This window comes from Equus asinus, chromosome 16, assembly GCF_041296235.1.
Source record: "Equus asinus isolate D_3611 breed Donkey chromosome 16, EquAss-T2T_v2, whole genome shotgun sequence".
Taxonomy (NCBI): domain Eukaryota; kingdom Metazoa; phylum Chordata; class Mammalia; order Perissodactyla; family Equidae; genus Equus; species Equus asinus.
This window is the reverse complement of record NC_091805.1, coordinates 22,167,784-22,187,720: the sequence shown is the minus strand read 5'-3', so window position 1 is coordinate 22,187,720 and position 19,937 is coordinate 22,167,784. Positions and strand designations below refer to the sequence as shown.

Sequence of the window (19,937 nt, the reverse complement as noted above, 5' to 3'; positions counted from 1 at the left end):
ATTTTTCTCAGTATCTAAATCCTTTTTCTTTAAAGTTCAGCTCAAATGCTGCTTCCCCACAAAGTCTTCTCAAATAGGGTGAGTCTCTCCTTATAAACTCCCATCTTTGTAGGCACAGGATGCCAGGGAAGGTGTGACATACATTTAGCTCTCAATGAATATTTATTGACTGAATCCTTAAAATGTTTTATCCAGGAAGAGGAAGCAATTTTATTTATTATGTTTATTTTCTTAATTTCCTTGATATCCTTCAAAGAGAAAAGATTAGAAGGATATCTTATTAATTATAAGTCTAGTTTTTAATCACATGTTAATGGAATTATTTTAAATCACATAGATATAAAAATCATTGAGTTAAAGTTTACATCTTATCATGTTGTATTAATTCAGAAACATGTATTTTTAATGCATTATTCTATGGATTTTGTTTAAGGAAAAAATCTAGATATGTTTTGCATATGTTATTTACAATGTAAAATTGCCTAGATGGTCTAATTTGTTACTTTTAATTACTTTAGATTAATTTTAGATTTTAAAGTTACAGATGAAAAAAAAACTAGCTGATATTGCTTCCAAGGCCCAGTGACCTCCTTTATTAAAACGAAAAAAGTTTATTTGGAGGGTTATAAAGTTCTATTTGTTGATTATAGAAAGTTGGAGAAACAGAAAATCACAAAGGAAAAGTAAAAAATCACCTGTAACTTCACAACTGAAAGATAACTAAAGTGACTATTTTAGCATATATATAACTTTTGGGATTTTGGACTACTTCCAATTTTTGCTAATAAAGAAAAATGTGAATAGTTTCTTTGAGTCTTCTTGCATATCTGAGGATAAACTTCTAGAAGTAGAATTATATGGTCAAAAAGGAGACCCATTCTTAATGTTGCTGGTATATATTTCCAAATTACCTATCATAAATGGGTCCCTATACTTTTTCCCATACTAGGCAATTTTGAAACAAATCTCTCCACATTTGATAGTTGACCTCATCTAATGTTGGGCTTTAAATATCATCTGTACCCTGTGGGCTCTCAAATTTCTGTCTCTTAGCCTAGACGTTGCCCTGAATTCCAGACATATATTTTACTGCCTACTTGGATATTTAATAGGTGTCTCAAAGTTACCATGTCCAAAATAGAGCTCCTGTATGCCCCCACATGGTTCATGCTACAGTTTCCTCATCTCAGTTAATGGCAGTCATCCTTTCTATTACTTGATGTCATCCTTCACTCCTTTCTCTTACACACTCTTCCAGTCTGTCAGCAAATCGCCTTCAAATATATCCAGAAGTTGACCACCTCTCTCCAGGACCACTGCCGTTACATTACCCTGGTTCAAGCCACCATCTCTCGTCGTCACAGTGACTTTTGAACTCTTCCCTTTGCTTCTGCCCTTGCCCCTGCAGTTAGCGTTCAGTTTAGCACCAGAGTAGTTCCTATAAAAATGTTAGTCAGACGTGTCACTGCTCTGCTCAACCCCCCAGTGATATCTTAGTTAATAGAGTAAACATCTCCAAGGCATTGCACCATCTGGCTTTCCTTTTCCTCTCTGACCTCACCTTGCGCTCTCCCCTTTGTTTTCTCCCTTCTGCCACACAGGCCTTCTTGCTGTTTTCTCCTAATGGCTGGGCCTTCCCCACCATTGCCTTTGTCTACAGGAATTCTCTCCTCTCAAAGAGCCATGCTTCCTTTCGCTGTTTGCTCCAAAGTCTCTTTCTCAGGAGGCCTCCCTGGCCCAGCCCCAGCTTGTCATTCCTAGCCTGCTTTCATGTATGATATATTTTATTTCTTATTCTTGTTTTTTGTCCATCTATCCCTTGTTTTTTCTGCCTATGCATGAAGTATGTAAGCTCCATGAAGGAAGGAATTTTTGCTCTTTTCTCACTACTAGAAAATATCCAGTGCCTAGAGCATTTTTTAATAACTAGTAAATATATTTCTTTATGTATTCATTGATCCTTTACATTTCTGCCTTTTTTAATTACTTACTAATTATCTTTTGTATGTCTGTTTTCTTAATATATAAGAACTTGCTGTATATTATATTTTGTCATAATTTGTTACTTTTTTCACATTTTGATTGCTTCAGACTTTCTGAGGGGGCTATGAAATTTTTGACATATTTTTTTTCTTTTATGGCATCTGTTGGGAGTCTCTCACATTTTTGCACATCTTGCAAGCAGAGGCACTGACTGCCTATAAGCCAGACTGTCTTTTCAAGGGTGTTTCTATAATGAACATCCTTGGAAGGTAGCAATGCTTCATTCTACTGCAGGATAGGTGTGCTTTGCCGGCTGTTTTAAGAGATCTGGGTTCCCTAAACTCAGGGTTGCTCTTCTGTAATCTATCTGACTGCATGTACAGGTATCATCTGGCCCTCTTTGTGTTGCCCTGTGGGAACTGGGGCTTAGGAGACTAACACACATTCTGACATCTGGCTACTGCTATTGCAGTGAGTAATAAAGTCCTGTGTCTCTGACCCAGAAGTCTCATATCTTCTGCTAGCATCCAAGAAACTGCGCTAGGCTAACATAAACTTGGAGAGTAAAATCTCAGACACGTACAGTTCTTGGTATCTTCTTTTGGCTTTATGCCTAATAGGGTTTTTGCTATCCTAAACTCAAATAAAATTTTACCTGGATCTTCTGTGAAAATTTTTAAAGCTTTATTTTTTATATTTAACAAATATAAAAAAATAATGTTGGGTAGAGGCAAATAATCTATTTTTTGCCTAGTAAACAGTTGTCTTATTACCATTATTTACTGATCCATATTCTCCCCATTGATTTAAAAATCCAACCCTTGTCATATACTAAATATAATTTTAGTGTGTGTATTTTTCTTTTTCTGTTCCATCGATCTCTGTATTCTTATTTAGTATTTTAATAATTTTAGTTCTTTATACATTTTAATATATAATACATACTGAGATTCTCCATTTAGTATTCTTTTCAAATTTTTATTAATCTTTTCTATTTATTTTTCCATATGAATTTTAAATTAATTTTGTCATATTCCCTCTTCCTCCAACTGTTATCTTTTGGTTGAAATTGCATTAAAGTTTTATTGATTTAGAAAAAAATCTTATCTGTCAATAGTATTGAGTCTTCCCATCCAGAAACATGGTCTTCCTATTTTCCAAGTCTTTTTTCTTTTCTTTTTTTTTTTTGGTGAGGAAGATCGTCCCTGAGCTAACATCTATGCCAGTCTTCCTCTATTTTGTGTGGGGGATGCCACCACAGCATGGCTTGATAAGCAGTGTGTAGGTCCATGCCTGGGATCAGAACCCACAGACCCTGGGCCACTGGAGCGGAGTGCACAAACTTAACCACTACACCACCGGGCCAGCCCCCCAACTCTTTTTTTGTCAGTAAATTTTAAAAGTTTCAAAAACACATTTCTTGAATAATTCTTATTAACGTTGTTCATAGGTATTACTTTTTGAAATTCTTTTTTTAGATTAGTAATTGTATACAGTCAAAAAAAGTATTTTATGATTTTGTTGATAAATGAGTTATGTTTTCATAATCCTATAGCAAGAAGTACAAATGAGTTCTAATGATTTATAAAATCTATTTATATATTCTTTGCTAGACTACACTTGCTGCTTTGAAGGACGAGATCGTTTCTGTTGAAAATGAACTCGTAGAATTGCAAGAAGTAGAAAAACAACAGAAAACTCTTATTGAAGTGTATAAAACTCAGGTGACCATTGCATTTGTTTTAACATTTGTTAAATTTAGTAGACAATTTAAAATACCACATTTGTTTATGATCTAAATAAACAGAAATAAAGAAAAGTAGAGCTATTATTTTGTGATAGACTGTGATATGTCCCAAATATTTCTTAATGTTCCAAATACTTTTATAAATAGATGATTCTGCTGTTCCTTGATTCAAACATTGTCTGTGTATGTATTGGATATTCCTAAAAGTAGATCTAAAATTAATTATGTAGGTGTAATGTAAACCTTATGCATAATCTCATTAATCTTGGTTAAAGTTGTTATCTTCTATATTTAATGGTATTGTTTTGGAACAGTGACTCCCTTCTAGGGTCATTAAAGCCCCATGTGCCCTATTTCCCAATAAATAAGGAAAGTATAATTCAGATTTACTCACATGAAAGACCTGAAAAAGAACATATGACAATACAGATGGAATAGAACATGTGTTCAATGTTAATTTATAGAAAAGCTTATATTTTGGAAATATAGTGTTCAAGAAAAACTTCATGAGAAAGATGAGACTCTTGCAGGTCCTTAAATGATGGGTAACAAACTAGTCAATAAAGAGCTAGTCAATAAACTAGTCAATAAATAAAACTTTATTGGGAGAGAGTGTTTGAATTACAGAATAATGAACTAAAGGTAAAAACATAAGGTGGGCATAGTGTAGGTAAATAGGAAGGGGCTGCATCTGGATGGTTTAGATGGGAAAATGGAGTTGAGACCTCCAGTTGGAATATTGCAGTCATCAGGAGGTAAGAATGGAGACTGTGGTGGACTGTGGGACGTGTTAACGAGAACGTTATCTGGGTGTTCCAGCTGGTCGTTTGGGTTTAATCCTTTGGCAAGAATTCTGTGGATGAGTTACCATATTATAGGCTCTGGGCCTTGTATAAAGTGCTCTGTCAGATATTTTTTGAGCAGATTTTGATATGGAAGATAAAATAATTGCTATAGGAGCTAGTTTGGTATGGGAGTCTGATTCTTTAAAGTGACATTGACCTGCAAATGAAGATCTCTAATATTCAGAGTTCCAGTGAAGAGTCTAGAAGTATTGATGGGAAAAGACAGGTTAATCATAAAAGGATTGTGGATTAGCATAGAGCATTGAGTGATTCCCATATTTAAAGAAGGGATAACGTTATATAAACATAAGGAAGGTATTGATAGAGAACTAATTATTTGTTTAAAATTGAAAATTCAAATTTTTGGCTTTTTATTTCGTTATGGTCCTAATAATGAAATAATACATCTTACTCTAATAATATATTTTATTTTCAGATACAAAAGTTGCAAGAAGCAGCTGAAATGGTGAAAAGCAGATGTGAAAATTTACTACATGAAAATAAGCTAATAACAAAAAACAAAAGTAAAAAATTAGAGAAGGTGAGTTTGACGTTTAAATAATAGTATTTTGTTTATATGTTTTGTATTTTATGCATATTACACAAATTCTTTCATTTTTGTCAGTTTATCTCATTTAGAACTAGGAATTATCTGTTGTCAATCTCTGTAGGAGGTTGTTTTCTGAGGAAATAATGTTTCTTCCAGGCTTGAAATGTTGTTTGTTTGTGTGAATGTTTTTTACTTTTTTTCTTAATATTTGGAAAATAGCATAAATGTTTAATTTTTGTGATACAAGAGCAGAGTTAAATAACCATAAGTATGCAAACTTGAGTACCTGTCATTTTTAATCTCACCTTTTTTCCTAGTAGTAAATCTTTTGTGTCTAAAAAACCAAGTATTCTCTGCTAAATGTTTTTGTGGAAGAAAAATAGCATCATTTAAAAAAACCCAGTATCGTTTCCTTTTTTCACCCTATTGCAACAGAATGAGGGGAAGGCCAGTATTGGCAGGTTATGATGTTTTTGTGAATATTTTTAAGTTTTTAAATGAAACCGTATCCTTTTTTGGGTCTTTTCATGTTTTGGTAAGGAAGCAGTGAAAGTCGTCGGATGCTAACTCCCGGCCGGAGAGGTCAGGGGATGTCACTGGACAGTTCTGACTGAGTGTAATGAGGTGGCTGTCTCTGGGTCGTCCTCGTGTCTTGGGGTTAAGAAGTCCAAGTGAGGCACCAGCGAAGAAGAGATCGGCGGGAGCAGGCGTTCTGCTGGTTAAACAAAGCTAAAGAGCCCATCAAACATGCAACTTACTGCTTTCTGAGAATTTCTCTTCACCTCTTCTTAGCAGACCAGAGGAGGCATCATTTCATGCCTCTTGATCCCTTTTTCTCAGAAGACATACCAGTGCAAATGTCCCTTTTCTGCTAGGCAGCACTGTAAATAAAAGCCTATTAAGAGACCTGTTGAAAGCAGATGGGGCAGGAGCCTGTGTTTTTTAAATACTTTGAGGTCACAATATTTTCTTACTGATTTTAAACCAGAAAGGTCATTTTTTAAAATGAAGCCTTCCTCTCCTTTTTCCGCTCCTTTAAGTCCTGGTTTTCTCGCAGGTTCTTAGGTGCTGGGAGACTCAGAGGGATGCTTTGTCCTAGTTGTGTCTTTGGGATCAAGAATGCCAGATGTTGCACAGTAGCTCTAGGTGTTAGAGTCTAGCTCTCGTTTTTCCTCTCCATGAGCATGCTGAATGCCATATGTCTGGTAATTTTTTAATTAACAGCACAAGCATTTCTTAGTGTTGTTTCTTGTCACATCTCCACAAAAGTGCCACGTTGAGAAACTGCAGCAACCAAAGAGATTAATATAGATAAAATTAGAGAGATTTGTTCATAGTAACATTAATGATCAAATTACATCTATTGATGCCTGATGATATTAGCCGTCTTGAAATAATATACAGTAAACCCCACTGATTTGGTCTAAGATGAGTGTAGCAAGGCTACTGTAATTGAAATACCTGAGTTACAAGGTTGAATGATAAAAAGGGACAATTACTTTAGAATGATGGCTGGACAGTAGAAAACTGCCATACCAGCTTTATTAGTAACATCTATGCTTGAATATAAAAGACAGGATTCAAAAAGTTTGCTTTCCTGGGGCCGGCCCAGTGGCATAATGATTAAGTTCGTGCTCTCTGCTCCAGTGACCTAGCGTTCACTGGTTCGGATCCTGGGCATTGACCTGTGCACAGCTCATTGAGCCAGGCTTTGACAGGTGTCGCACATATAAAATAGAGGAAGATGGGCACAGATGTTAGTTCAGGGCCACTCTTCCTCAGCAAAAAAAGGAGGATTGGCAGCGGATGTTAGCTCAGGGCTAATCTTCCTCAAAAAAAGAAGAAAAAAAGTTTGCTTTCCTCAGTAGGTTAAACATTCTCCCTGCAAGCTAATATTACTATATTCATTTGCTTAACACACTTTTTGAAAACTGAAGTTCACCCCACTTTTGAGTTATATGTTCTTATTTAGCAGAGTCTAATTTAATGTTTATTCATATTTATTTAGTTGAATCTTTTTGTTTAAAAACATTATACCTAAAATACTTATTATATTACAGTCATATCTAGTGTTTAAGATAGTAGAAATGTTAATGCTGAATGTGTGATCTTGCACTTGTTTCCTTAATGCCACAACTCAGATGAGAGGCCAGATGGAGTCTCATCTGAAGGAGTTAGAGTGCATCCGCGATTCCTTGACGACGGCGGAGCAGAGGCTTCGGGAGTGTCAGGAGAGTCTGCAGCACTACCAGGGGAGATGTGCAGACCAGGCCCACACCGTTAGGGAGCTGCAGGGCCAGGTGTCCAGCTGTCGTTCTGATTTTTGCTAGAGGTGGTAAAGAAATGTTTAGGAATGATTTCACCAGTTGAGGGCACTCATGTCAGGGGTTGATTTTTTTACTCTCATCTAAATCAGTTGATAAAATAGCAGTTTCATGCAGATACTCTAATAATATTTTGCAATCTAGTATTTTATGGTGAAAAACTGGTAAATAAAATCGCTGGTTTAGTTTCTCCATACAAATCTATATTTAGAGACTTGAGGACAGGGCAATAGCATGAAAGAAGTGATACTGTGTTTACATATGTATTTTTTTATGTCAAGATAAGGTAAATTAATATAATTTACCTTACAAAAATTAGAATTTATTTTGATTAGAATTGTGCCATCAAGTTTATTTGGATTATTATTTGAACAAAAATTACGTTTTTCAACATAACACTTTTTTACTTCATCAAAATAGGGATCCTGGGTGCCCTGTTAGTCACCACATAGCCATCTCCTAATTCAATGCCTAGCACATAGTAAGCACTGAATAAGTACTTTTTTAGTTAATTACTTTTTCCCAAAGAAGCGCGCCCAAGGATGGTAGTCAGTCTTTTTGTTCATTTACAAAACAATTTAAGGACTGATTCCGTGTCGCTTACAAAACATACTCTGGATTTTAATTTGGAATTATATCCTGTTTTTAAAAACATGGAAATAAAATTTTACTGAATTTAAATTCCTGAGAAGAGATTTTTCTAGGAAAATGTCAAATTACATAGATAACCTAAATTACTAATTGAAATTATGAGAAAAAATTTTTTTATTTTCAAAGATGTTTAAAAACTATTTATGTATAGCTTTTGAAGCAATGGGAAGAATATTGTCTCAGTATGGACAAGTGTGTCTTTGGTTGATTTACTTGTTTATTTTATTTTGCTTCTCACAAATATGGTTTTTACTCATAGTTACAACTTCACCGATATTCAATTATCAATCCCTATCTTTAGGTGAAACGGAAAACTATAAGAGAAACCCTAATAAGTATCTAACAATAGGAGATTAATATTGTTTAAAACCTTCACATTGACTTACTAAATCCCCTTTTTCAATAAAACATTGTTCAGAATGTTTTAATTGCCATCTTTCGTCTTTCAAAAAAAATTTTAGTAGATGATTTTCCATGAGGCAACATAGTTTTTTCAACTTAACCAAGAATTTAAGAACTTATGCCTTAACAATGTAATATTTCTTGGTGTCTCTCTGTGTAGGAGTAATAATAATAATATTTATATTCTCTTGTTTTTTAACAACATATATAGATTTCTTTGAAAGTTGATTATAAAGAAAACAACCAAGGAAACCTTTTTTTTCTCTTTTAGGTTGATGGAAATCACAATCTTCTGACAAAGCTTTCTCTGGAAGAGGAAAATTATCTTATTCAGTTGAAGTGTGAAAATCTTAAACAGTAAGTATTAAAGTGACTTAAAATTGGTGTTACACTTTTCTCTATATGCACAATAATTTTAAAATATATGTTTTTTGTGAAAAGAAAATTAGAACAGATGGATGCGGAAAATAAAGAGCTTGAAAAGAAGCTGGCAAACCAAGAAGAATGTCTAAAGCAAAGCAATCTTAAGTTTAAAGAGAAATCTGCAGAATATACAGCATTGGCCAGACAGCTGGAAGCTGCTTTAGAAGAAGGAAGACAAAAGGTACAGATGGCCTTTATTTAGAAACTTTTTAATTAGTTTACCGAAGAGTCATCTTTTTAAACAGACAATATCTCATCTTGCGAAACCTACAGTTATTGTTTTTATCCTGATGACAGGGTGAAGGGAGCAATTACATTTTTGTTTTTTTACCTACTTTTCCCTTTTGGAGCTAAATAGATATATTACTGGTCCAGAGTTACTTCACCAGATAAATGATGATGTGTCAGGGTAAAGGGCAGAGATGGAAAACACTTTAAAGGAGTTCCCCCCTCTTTTATAAAAACAAAGTGAATGTGCAAGTTATTGAACCTTTTGGCTTTGATCAGGATCTGGTGAGCTGTAAAGCTCAGCTCCCTTTTCTTTTGGCAAATACTATTGCTTGAATAAATATTTGCAAGAATTAAATTCCAGTTAAATCCATTTGGTTAGCATTTAATAAATATCTCACTGTGTGTCAGGCACTCTGCTAGTGCTTGAGACGCAAAGACGAGTAAGCCCTGGCCTCAGTTCTCAGGACACTCACAGTTCAGTAGGGAGATAACATGCGGACAGACGTCATCCAGCACGTCGGTGCTACAGTAGAGGGAGGGTACAGGGTACACCAGAGGGCATGGTTAGTTCAACCTGGGGGTGAGGGGAAATGATTCAGGAAGATCTCAAAGAAGAGGTAAATTTGTCAAATGATTTGAAAATGTAATCTTGACGTGAGGTGGGCTTTGGAGTCCAACAGGAACTGGATTTGAATTACGGCTCTGACACATTATACCCTGACCCAGGACAAATTACTTCTCTAAACTTTAGTTTCTTAATTGGAAAATGGGGATGATGAGTCTTCTCATAGGATTGATGATGCTAAAAAGAGATCATCTATCCCCTGATGACTGTTAGGTGTGTGTCTCCACCCCAGACTTTTCTCTCCCCTGAAATCTAGACTCATATATTCTCCTGCTTACTTGACATCTCCACTTAACATAGGCATCTCAAACTTAACATGTCCAACACCCAACTCTGAATCTTTTCCTCTAAACTCTCTTTCACCTATGGTCTTTCCCATGCCTGTTAATGGCAATTTCACAAGAGTCAGATAAAATCTGATACCTTGAAATGTGCCTCCTTACATCACAAGTGTCATATGTGTATATTTTGATTTTTTTAACTCTGGGAAACCAATTTAAATAGACTTTCAAAGACACATCATTGAATAAAAGCTAAGTAGTAAAATACACTGCCAGTGGTAGAAATGTAATCCAGATTTCTCAGCTCCACAAACCTTTGGGAGGAAAATAAGAGTGACTTTACCCCGACTTCAGCCTAAGTGGACTTTGGAAATGCTAAGTGCTCTCAGATTTCCTCTTGAAAGTGTTTGGAGTCCCCAGAGATGTGTCTGCCCTCTCCTTTCTCTCCTGCTACAGTGGAATTTTAGTTCCCACCACATGAGGAGTGCCGTCACTACACTGTCACCACTGTCCACACTGAGGGACATTGACATGGGCACGGGTATTTGTCCCGAGGGCTCTTTCTCCCACAGTTTCAGATCCTGCTAACATCTCTCACTCACAATCGCCCTTGGAATTTGTGCACAAGAAATCTCTGTAAATCACTTTAGAATAACTTAGAACTGAGTCCAAAGAAGTTAGAAGACAATCCTTCCCACTAGCTCCTTGTTGCCTCCACTCTTGTTCTTGTGGCTCCAACCCAGCATTCCTACAGATAGGCTCACACACATCTGAATCTTTGGAGGAGCATGGCTGAGCCAGACTTTCTGCTAAACAAAGCAGTCAGAAAAATATGAAAACTCGAATTCAGTCCACTTTGGAGGTGAATGAATGAAAAACCAATCTCTTTTGTGTGTGTGTATGTGAAGCGTATATATCACCTGCCCTGCCCCCAAGTCTTTCCATCCAAGTCTATAATCAGCATTGAATGAGAACTTTGTATTTTCTGCCACTGCTTTAGACACCATGGTGAATATAAATACTGTAAAACATGGCAATTGGTCTCAGTGGGATATAAAAATATAGTATTGGAGAAGACACCTACCTGGCACAGAGCAGTGCAAATGCGTACATCTCTTCCATCTCAAGCTAGTTTTGCAGCTACTTATACTCCAAAGAGAAGTATCCGTACTTCTATGTGCTTCCTCAAGATGGAGCATCTTTAAACATTTTCTAATTAAATTATCTAATATCCAATTAATGTGTGTTTGGAAAAAAGAGGCCCAGTATAACTATGTCAAGTCTTTAAATCATACTTTAAAGAAAGCACATTTAGTTATTTTACTCTTTTAATGAAAATTACAGGTTTCTGAAGAAATAGAGAAAATGTCATCTAGAGAGAGGGCTTTACAAATTAAAATATTAGATCTGGAAACTGAGCTTAGAAAGAAAAATGAAGAACAAAAACAACTTGTTTGCAAAATGAACAGTGTAAGTATTAGTATGGCTTAATGTGTTTTCATAAAAAATAAGTTAGCATTTAACATTCTTACCATGTAGTTTAGTTAAACAGTTAAAATACGAAGTGAGGGGAATCAGAGCTATTGCTTTACTCATAGTATTAAAAATAGCAAATAATATAAATCATAAAAAATAAAAATGTCAGGATTATGTCAAAGAATTATCCTGCATCCTTGATTGCTTCTGTTACATTTCCCCCAAAGTCTTGTCAGGCCCTTCCCCTGCATATTACTTTTGCATGACAGCTGCTTAATGAAAATTACAGATATAATCTACTTATTTTCTTTCTCTTATGAACTTTTCAATTTTGAAGATAAACACAATTTAAACTATTATTATGAGTTAGATTTTGATATCTCTCTGGAATAATGAATATTATATTTTAGGAAGTAGTAAGTTGGTATTAAGTAAATACTCAGTATTATTATATCTGCATATGAGATGGATGCTTTGGTCCATTCAGCCATGAAATGAGAATACCAAATTGGCTGTGTTTAATTAGTCTTCTAATGTTTTTTCCTAAATATTCATGAAATAGTCAATTGGCATAAGATACAATGAAATCCAGCACTAGTTGTGACTAAATTACTTAAAACTATCTACTTAACAGTGACGTAGAATATAATTATACTTTATTTTTTCCAGGAGCCAGAGATTCCATGAAAACTATTTTTTTCATTCCTAAGTGTCTTAAAAGTTGAAAACCAGGTTCAAAAGTTAAATGATTTTTGGCGTGCAACATTAGTTTAATATTTACCATCAAAAGATCCATGGCAGTTTAATCAGAACAAAACATTTCTCACTTTTAATTTAGCACAGGCCTTCCCTTTATTTCTAAACTTTTTTTTTTTTACTCACCATCACAGTTTCTCATGTTGTAAAGTATGTGTGATGTTCTTTGTGTAATTAAGCCTCTGAAAAAATAAAATAAATTTACTAAGATCACGTGGGTTTTGCTATAGTGTTACCAGTACTTTGCCAAAGCTACCAAAATATGTAGGTTTCAGATTTGGTGTTTTATTAAACCTGATAATTTTTACAATAGTAAAAATCTAGAATTCTAAGCATAGATTTAGGCATTGCTGGAAAATGAGTTCATGTGTTCTGTCCATTCCAGGGAACAGCTAGCTCAGTGAGCAGTTCAGTATTTATTTTGTATACATGCCTTAGCCCAGTTGTGCGATAAGCACTCTGAGGGCCTGTCTCATAGCTGATTGTAGCCTGGTGTCTGCCCACAGTAGCAGGCCTCTTCAGATTTTCTGCCCAGGTGCCCCAGTGGGGGCCAGAGTGGATGCACAGACCCAAGAGTGACCTCAGCAGCTTAACCCAGGCCAGCCTTCCTGAAGCCTGAAATGTCTTTGGAGTCATGTATTATGCTAAAGTCCATATAGGTTTTGCATTCTGCCCTACAATATGTGTGTTTGATTAATATTTTTCCCTCCAAATTGTTGAGTAAAATTGATGTTTCACAGAGATTCACTATATTAATTCTGTGACTGTGTGTAGCCCGGCCTAGCACATTGCTTCATACCACCCCCTTCCCCCGAGGGGCATCACTCAGTTTCAGAACCTATCAGGTATCACTCAACACCTGAGAGAAGGAAATAAGGTGCCTACATTTCATTTGGAAGCCAGATGATATTTTCAGCCTGTCTTTATCTAAAGTATGATTTTCAGTGAACAGATCTACTTGGGAATTTAAATGCAACTGAATATTTTAAAAAATATATTAAGTTTTTACTTTTTCCTCGAATGAAGAACACCTTTAATATTGAGTTCTTTTTATTTTTCTAAGAATTCTTTCTTAGAATTTTATAATTCTAAGAATTCTAAAAATAAAATGTTCATATTATCAAAACTAGAAGTCTGTCCATTTTTAAAACAGGGAAGTCATTTTTATGGTATAGAATATGAATTTTTAGGCAGAGGAAATGGCAAAAACTAGTATTAAAATGTCTTGTTAAATAGTGGAAACTATGACAGTTTAAAATAAACACATTTGTTAAGTTAATCATGTTAAATATGTAATAATTTGGGGCTAAGTGAATGTGCATTACCACAGACTAGATCACGTGTCTGTCACTAAATAGATCACTAGGTAGCCGTGGATGCACTTTAGTTTTGTGGGTTTAAAGACAAGTGAACTGTAAGATAAGTTAATGAACACATCAGATGTCAGGATTCTTTGAAAAAATTAAAAATCATGTATTAAATTATTTTATATATAAGGGGGCTGGCCCCGTGGCCGAGTGGTTAAGTTCGCGCGCTCCGCTGCAGGCGGCCCAGTGTTTCGTTGGTTCGAATCCTGGGCGCGGACATGGCACTGCTCGTCAGACCACGCTGAGGCAGCGTCCCATGTGCCACAACTAGAAGAACCCACAACGAAGAATATACAACTATGTACCGGGGGGCTTTGGGGAGAAAAAGGAAATAATAAAAAAAAAAAATCTTTAAAAAAAAAAAAATTATTTTATATATAAATTTTATATTATGACTCTGTTCTTTGCTAGAATGTCATTACTGATTATCTTTATTTCTTTTTTTTATTTAGAAAGCACAACATCAGGAAGTATGTTTGAAAGAAATAGAACAGACTCTTGAAAAGTCGGAGAATCAAAATGAGAGTATTAAGAATTATTTACAGTTTCTTAAAACTTCTTATGTAACAATGTTTGGATAAATTGTTGAACTTATTTTCTATAAGCAATGAGTTTTTACTATGAGTCTAAAAAGTGATCAGGTAAAAAATAAACAAGTATACTATCTGTTGTTACACTTGATGATTTATGAGTGGTAGTGTTAGAGTTTTTATATAAAGATTTTGAAACATACTTTATTATCCACTGGAAACTTTAAAACAAGATAGATGTTAGTATTCCTTTTTGCTGGATAATTTTCACTTGGCTCTGGTTTAATTCCTATTTAAATTATTTTGGTTTTTAGAATATTTTTCACATACACACAAAAGAAGCCCGAATCATTCTTTGTGACTGTCTGCAGCCACCATTCAAATGAATTTGTAATAAATCTAGGCCAATTATGACCCAAATACACGATCGTAAATAATGTATATAATTGTTTTTCATTGTGGTGCTATATAGATATAATAAAGGCAAATATTCTGGATATTAATTTTTAATAATGGTATAATTACATACTTTATAAAGATACCAAATGTCTCAATGTACTTACTCTTGTTTCAAGTATATGCTAAGATGCCATTATAATTTCTGTGAGGTTTTAAATATAGAATTTGAAGTCATAGCTATTAAATGCCAACTGATGGTGACAGATGAAAATATATTGGCATGCATTGTTTCTTTATAAAGGATAGGCATTCACACTCTCCTGTGAATTCATAGTATCTTTGTTCTTCATTTTATATTAGTGATTATCTGATGTAATTAGTGTAGATGTTCTAAAGCTCCTGAGTTAACTAAAAGCTTAAGGGGGAACACCTGGTCCCAGCCCTTCCACGGCCAACTCATATGAGATGATCAAAATAAGCACTCCTAATACCAAGAAGCTTTAGGATAAGGTCTTTATTATTGGGATGATATAGATAGAGAAGATACCATGAACTTGTTCCCTGTAATCTCCCATCCTATGCTGTGTGCCAAGGCAGGATACCCTAGAAGGCAATGGATGTAGTTGATAAGGGGTCAAGTAATAGTGACTCCTCTTGGACAATGGCTGAGAGCTGTTTATTCAAAGGAACACTCAGGTCTCAAAAGATTGTTCAAGAGAGAAGTTGTGTACTACACAGTCCAGCCTATGAACAAAACCCAGTCTCCCCAAGATGTTTGATCCTCTTCTCCGATCAAAAATGGGGGCCTGCTTTTCTCTGGTTCCCTCACTGTGAAGACTGCTATATCATCTGTAGGGGCCTACTTTCCAATGACCCATGTGCTTCATAGTATTTTTCTTAAAATAGCAAAATAATAATGTAAGGAACTGGCCACATTTTTTTTCTGCCCAATGATTGCTAGCTAACAATATTAGTGTTACTGTGGTTTTTGTTTTTAAATCATAGTACTTGTAGTACTGAAACACATACATTCTTGACCCTTGTGGTCCTTTCTTCATCTCCTAAGGCGAAAGGAGCCTTAACAAATACTCACGTGACAGGAAACAGGTTCCTGAGTATTGCTTACTAGACTGTGAGCTCCTTGAGGACAGAACTGTGTCTGACTCATATTTCTATCTCAGCCCCTACACAATACCTGGTATATAGTAGGGACTCAATTGATGTTTGGGGATAAATGAATAGAAGTTGAAAGATGCAGGTATTCGTATTCTTGTTTTAGATAGGAAAAAATGTAAGCACAGAGGGATTAACTACCATGGCTATGGTATAGAAGTCGGCATTTGGAAGGCAACTGTGCTCACACTGTACCACCAGTGCTGCACTAAAGTGGGCATTTGAACTCATGCCTTCTGACTCCAAAATGAAAGTTCTGTGTACCAGGCTGTTTTCTTGTTGCAAGCAGTGGCAGCAGCAGCCCAGCAGCAACATTGCTGTTGTTTATTGAGTCCTCGCTACTTGCCAGACAAAGTTCTGAGGATGGTACATGTATTAACCCATGTAGTCTTTACACTTGATGAGACAGCTGCTATTAATTCCATTTACTTTTCAGGAAACCAAAACACAGCCCAAGGTCACACAGCTAGTAAGTGGCAGTCGTCCAGAGCCTCTGCTCTTAACTCTGACCATACTACTTTCATATATGTTTCATAAATAAAGATATTGGTTACTTTTAACAATCATGCATTTACCTCATCTACGAATACTTTCTCTTTTTTAATATTTTTAATGTTTATTGCAGTAATTTGTGTATATGGCATTTAAAAATTGGAACTTGCAATGTTTTAGATAGACTGTGGAAAGAAAAGGCTATCACAAAGTCCCTAAGGTTGGCACTGAGATGCTAGAGACATGGGACAACAAAGGGAGTTTGCTAGACCCTAGAAGAACTTTAACAGTCCCTGTGCTTACTGTTTCCATGTGGACATTAAGCACAGACGTAGGGCTCTTCTGGGGTGTGAACCAACTCAGCCCAGAGTCAGTGCCCTGGTGTCCCTGAGGAGTGTCTCCATTTCCAGCTTTCCACCATCCCAGAAAGCCCTTGTCCCACAGTACTAAAGTCTGGCAGGATTTTCCTTCTATCCTTGACATTCAGAGCCTCATGACTTTCTTAAGTTCTAAAAGTTTTCTTCCATTATTTATGTGATTATTACTTCTCTACATATTCCTTTCCTTCTCATTTGGTCCCCTGGATCTGACCTCTGTGCAACTTGCCTTTGCCCTCGGGGTGCCTGTCATAGGGTTTCTTGTGAGATATTTCTTCCACCTGACTTTTCTGACCACTAATGTGGTTCTCAAGGGCAGTCATTCTCTTTTTCTGTTGGATATTGAATTTATAATTAAGAAATCATATTTTTTAGTTCCTAAAAGTGTTGGGGTTTGTGGGATTTTTTTGTTTTTGCTTTTTTGGGGGGTTTTATTTTTGAGGAAGATTAGCCCTGAGCTAACTGCTGCCAATCCTCCTCTTTTTGCTGAGGAAGACTGGCCCTGAGCTAACATCCTGCCCATCTTCCTCTACTTTATATGTGGGACGCCTGCCACAGCATGGCTTTTGCCAAGCGGTCCCATCTCCGCACCCGGGATCCGAACCGGCGAACCCCAGGCCAACGAGAAGCGGAACGTGCGCACTTAACTGCTGCGCCACCGGGCTCGTCCTCAATTTTTTTGTCTTTTAGAACTGAAATTCCATTATATTTTCATTAAAATTCTCTTCCATTCTTCTTCCATTGGTTCTGCTTCACTAGGCATCTCCTGTTTCTGTTCTGCTGACAGTCTTTCTTTCCAAACCCCATACGTGAGTGTTGATTTTCCTTCTCTCCCCATGGTCGTGGTTCCCTCACTACCTGCCAGCCGCCTGGCACATTTCTTGGGCAGTAGCAGGCCAAGTGGTGAAAGGTACGAGGGCTTCAGTTCTTGTGCGCCTGGACCTGTTACCCTCTGCTGAAGTGCTTGCTATGAGAACCCACTCTGCTCCCAGACTTTTTCAGTCACAAGCAGCCGCTCTTTTCCAACTACAAAGATTGGAAACACTTCATTCCACTGGAGAACCTGCTTCAAGGTTTTCTGGCATCAGCAAGTTTGTCGTAGCAAAAAACAAGTAAAGTCTCTTTGGAGGGGAACCCAGGGAGCATCTGTACCTTGAATGAGGGGGAGCAGTTTAAAGAATTAGTTCAGTCTGTATCTACTGGCTTGAGATTGTCCATGATGTTTATTTTTAGGTGAAGAAAAGTCACAGAATTTTGTATTTGTTATGGTTCACCTTTTGTAATGAAAACAAGCATCTCTCTATTTGTGTATGTAAGTTCACATATGTTGGTATGATCATGGAGAAAGGGAAGCCTACATACTGTGGTAGGGATGGGGTAAATAGTAAAAACTTCTCAATTATTTTGATGAGTTTCTCTGCTTTCAATTTTTTTTTCTAATCTGATAATAAAAAATGTTAAAAGGTTGGAGGACAGGCATGAGAGGTGTAGGGAGTGGAAGAGTAGGATTGGTGAGAGGTCGTGGTCTGAGAATGAAATATTGGAATTTGATTTTCAGAGGTGGAGTGGTTGCGGACAAGGAAAAAGTCAAGAGAAGTGTGCTGGAGGTAGAGATGGAGGTCACTGGAGTCCAGGAGCTTGAGTCCCTGAGAAGGCTTGGATGTTGAAGCTATCTAGGATGTGGAAGGAATTGGGATAGAGCTGAGGAACAAGCATCCTGGTTAAGTGTGAGCATAGGAGTAGATGAGTGTGATAAGGAATGAAGTTTTGAAACTATCAATGGTTTCTGATTGCATTTAGAGTAAAATCCAAAGTCCTCACCATGACCCTCAAGGCCCTGCGTGTTCTGGCCCTCACATCCATGGCCTCAAGGCCCTGCCCACCTCTTCCCTGCCCTCTCATACCGCTCCCCTCACCCACTATGCCCAGTTGTACCTGGTTTCCTGAGAACGAGTTCATTCCTTTCATTTTTCGCATCTCAAAATGCTCTTTCCCCTACTCATGGCCTAACTAAATCCTACTCATTATCTTGTGTACCTTCCTCTTCTTTTCTTTCATAATTGGCAATTAGTTATTTGTGTGATTATTTGTTTCATGTTTGTCTCGGGAGATTTTAACCCCATGAGGATTTACTGTTCTGGAGCCTGTTAGCTACCACATAGCAGGCATTAAGTACAAATTTATTGGATGGATAGATGGAGGGATGGTGATATTGCCATTAGTTCTGAGCTTCCAAGTAGGGAGAGGGGATTTGCCTAAGAAAGGTAGGGAAATAGAGAGTCTGGGAGAATGAGTAGCTTTCACTCCTGAGGGCTGTGCGGGAAACAGTTTCCTGGGTGAAGGGTTGGGTTTCCTTTCAGGTGGAGTTGGAGACTGAAGAGATGCAGGGTGCAGGGGACCTGTTTATAATCAGCCGGCTTCCAGATGCCACAGTGGGAAACAGGAGGGAGCTGGCTTTGGGAGTGGATCAGGAAGGTAGAATGGGTTACTTTACAGCTGTTGGCTTCAGATGGTTTAAGAGGAATTTCCCTTTTTTTTCTTATCTAAAGAATTAATAAAAATCTCATGTGTTGTCTTCTTTTCGTTTGATCCAGTTGAATTGGGGAAGTTGCTTAAATCCTAAGTGTAACTTAGTGTCTTTGATATATTTCACATTACAACTAGTTGTGGTACTTTCAGACAACACTTCCACAGAAGAAAAAATAAATATTAAAAATAAATAACTTTTCTTCTTACATTTAATTTATGATTTCCTTAAAATTGTAAAGTTTAGACTTTTAAAAATAGCTCAAGTATCTTGCTTGTTTTCTTCTTTGGCATAGTTTGGGGTGGGGTTGGAGGGAGGAAGAACTGTTAGGAGCCCTCTATAGCTAGTTTGTTGTTATTAGATGGAGTTAATATTGACAACAGATTGCAGTTAAAACTATAAAAATTAAACCGGTGATTAACTATCATACAATATTTGATTAGAAACATTTTGATTATACACTGTGACTGCTTTTTGCAAGCTTAAAGTTTATTTTTTGCAACATTTTTGTAAAAAGAAAACATTATTTCCTATCTTTTTTAAAAAAAAGGAGCTCAATTTTTTTTAAAAAAAGAACTAAATGGAAAGGACATCTAAACCCAAGGTGGTAAGACATATGTAAATGATCTTTAAGAAAAAATAATTTCATTTTAAAAATTAATGAAAACTTCTTGAATGTCACCTGAATGTAATACTATCTAAAACTTTATTTTTAAGAGATTTGTTCTTACTTCTACAGACAAGCACAGTTAATTACCTTAAAACTTTATCAATTTTG

At 36.3% G+C, this 19,937-nt stretch overlaps 1 protein-coding gene across 14 annotated transcripts in view; it reads left to right on the top strand.

Annotated features, from left to right (window-relative positions):
* The window catches only part of ODF2L (outer dense fiber of sperm tails 2 like), a 35,840-nt gene extending 21,513 nt beyond the window's left edge, over positions 1 to 14,327 (top strand). For 6 of the 14 annotated variants that reach the window (XM_014831115.3, XM_044749155.2, XM_044749158.2 and 3 more), the window contains exons 10-16: positions 3,597 to 3,707; positions 5,012 to 5,116; positions 7,267 to 7,425; positions 8,774 to 8,859; positions 8,944 to 9,106; positions 11,407 to 11,532; positions 14,114 to 14,327. In XM_014831115.3, the coding sequence (XP_014686601.3) occupies positions 3,597 to 3,707; positions 5,012 to 5,116; positions 7,267 to 7,425; positions 8,774 to 8,859; positions 8,944 to 9,106; positions 11,407 to 11,532; positions 14,114 to 14,242 (879 nt within the window). In that variant the 3' untranslated portion in view covers positions 14,243 to 14,327. The remainder of the gene's footprint in view (positions 1 to 3,596; positions 3,708 to 5,011; positions 5,117 to 7,266; positions 7,426 to 8,773; positions 8,860 to 8,943; positions 9,107 to 11,406; positions 11,533 to 14,113) is intronic. The other 8 variants (XM_070486755.1, XM_070486756.1, XM_070486754.1 and 5 more) reach the window with 3 other exon arrangements.
* Positions 14,328 to 19,937: the final 5,610 nt, after the last annotated feature.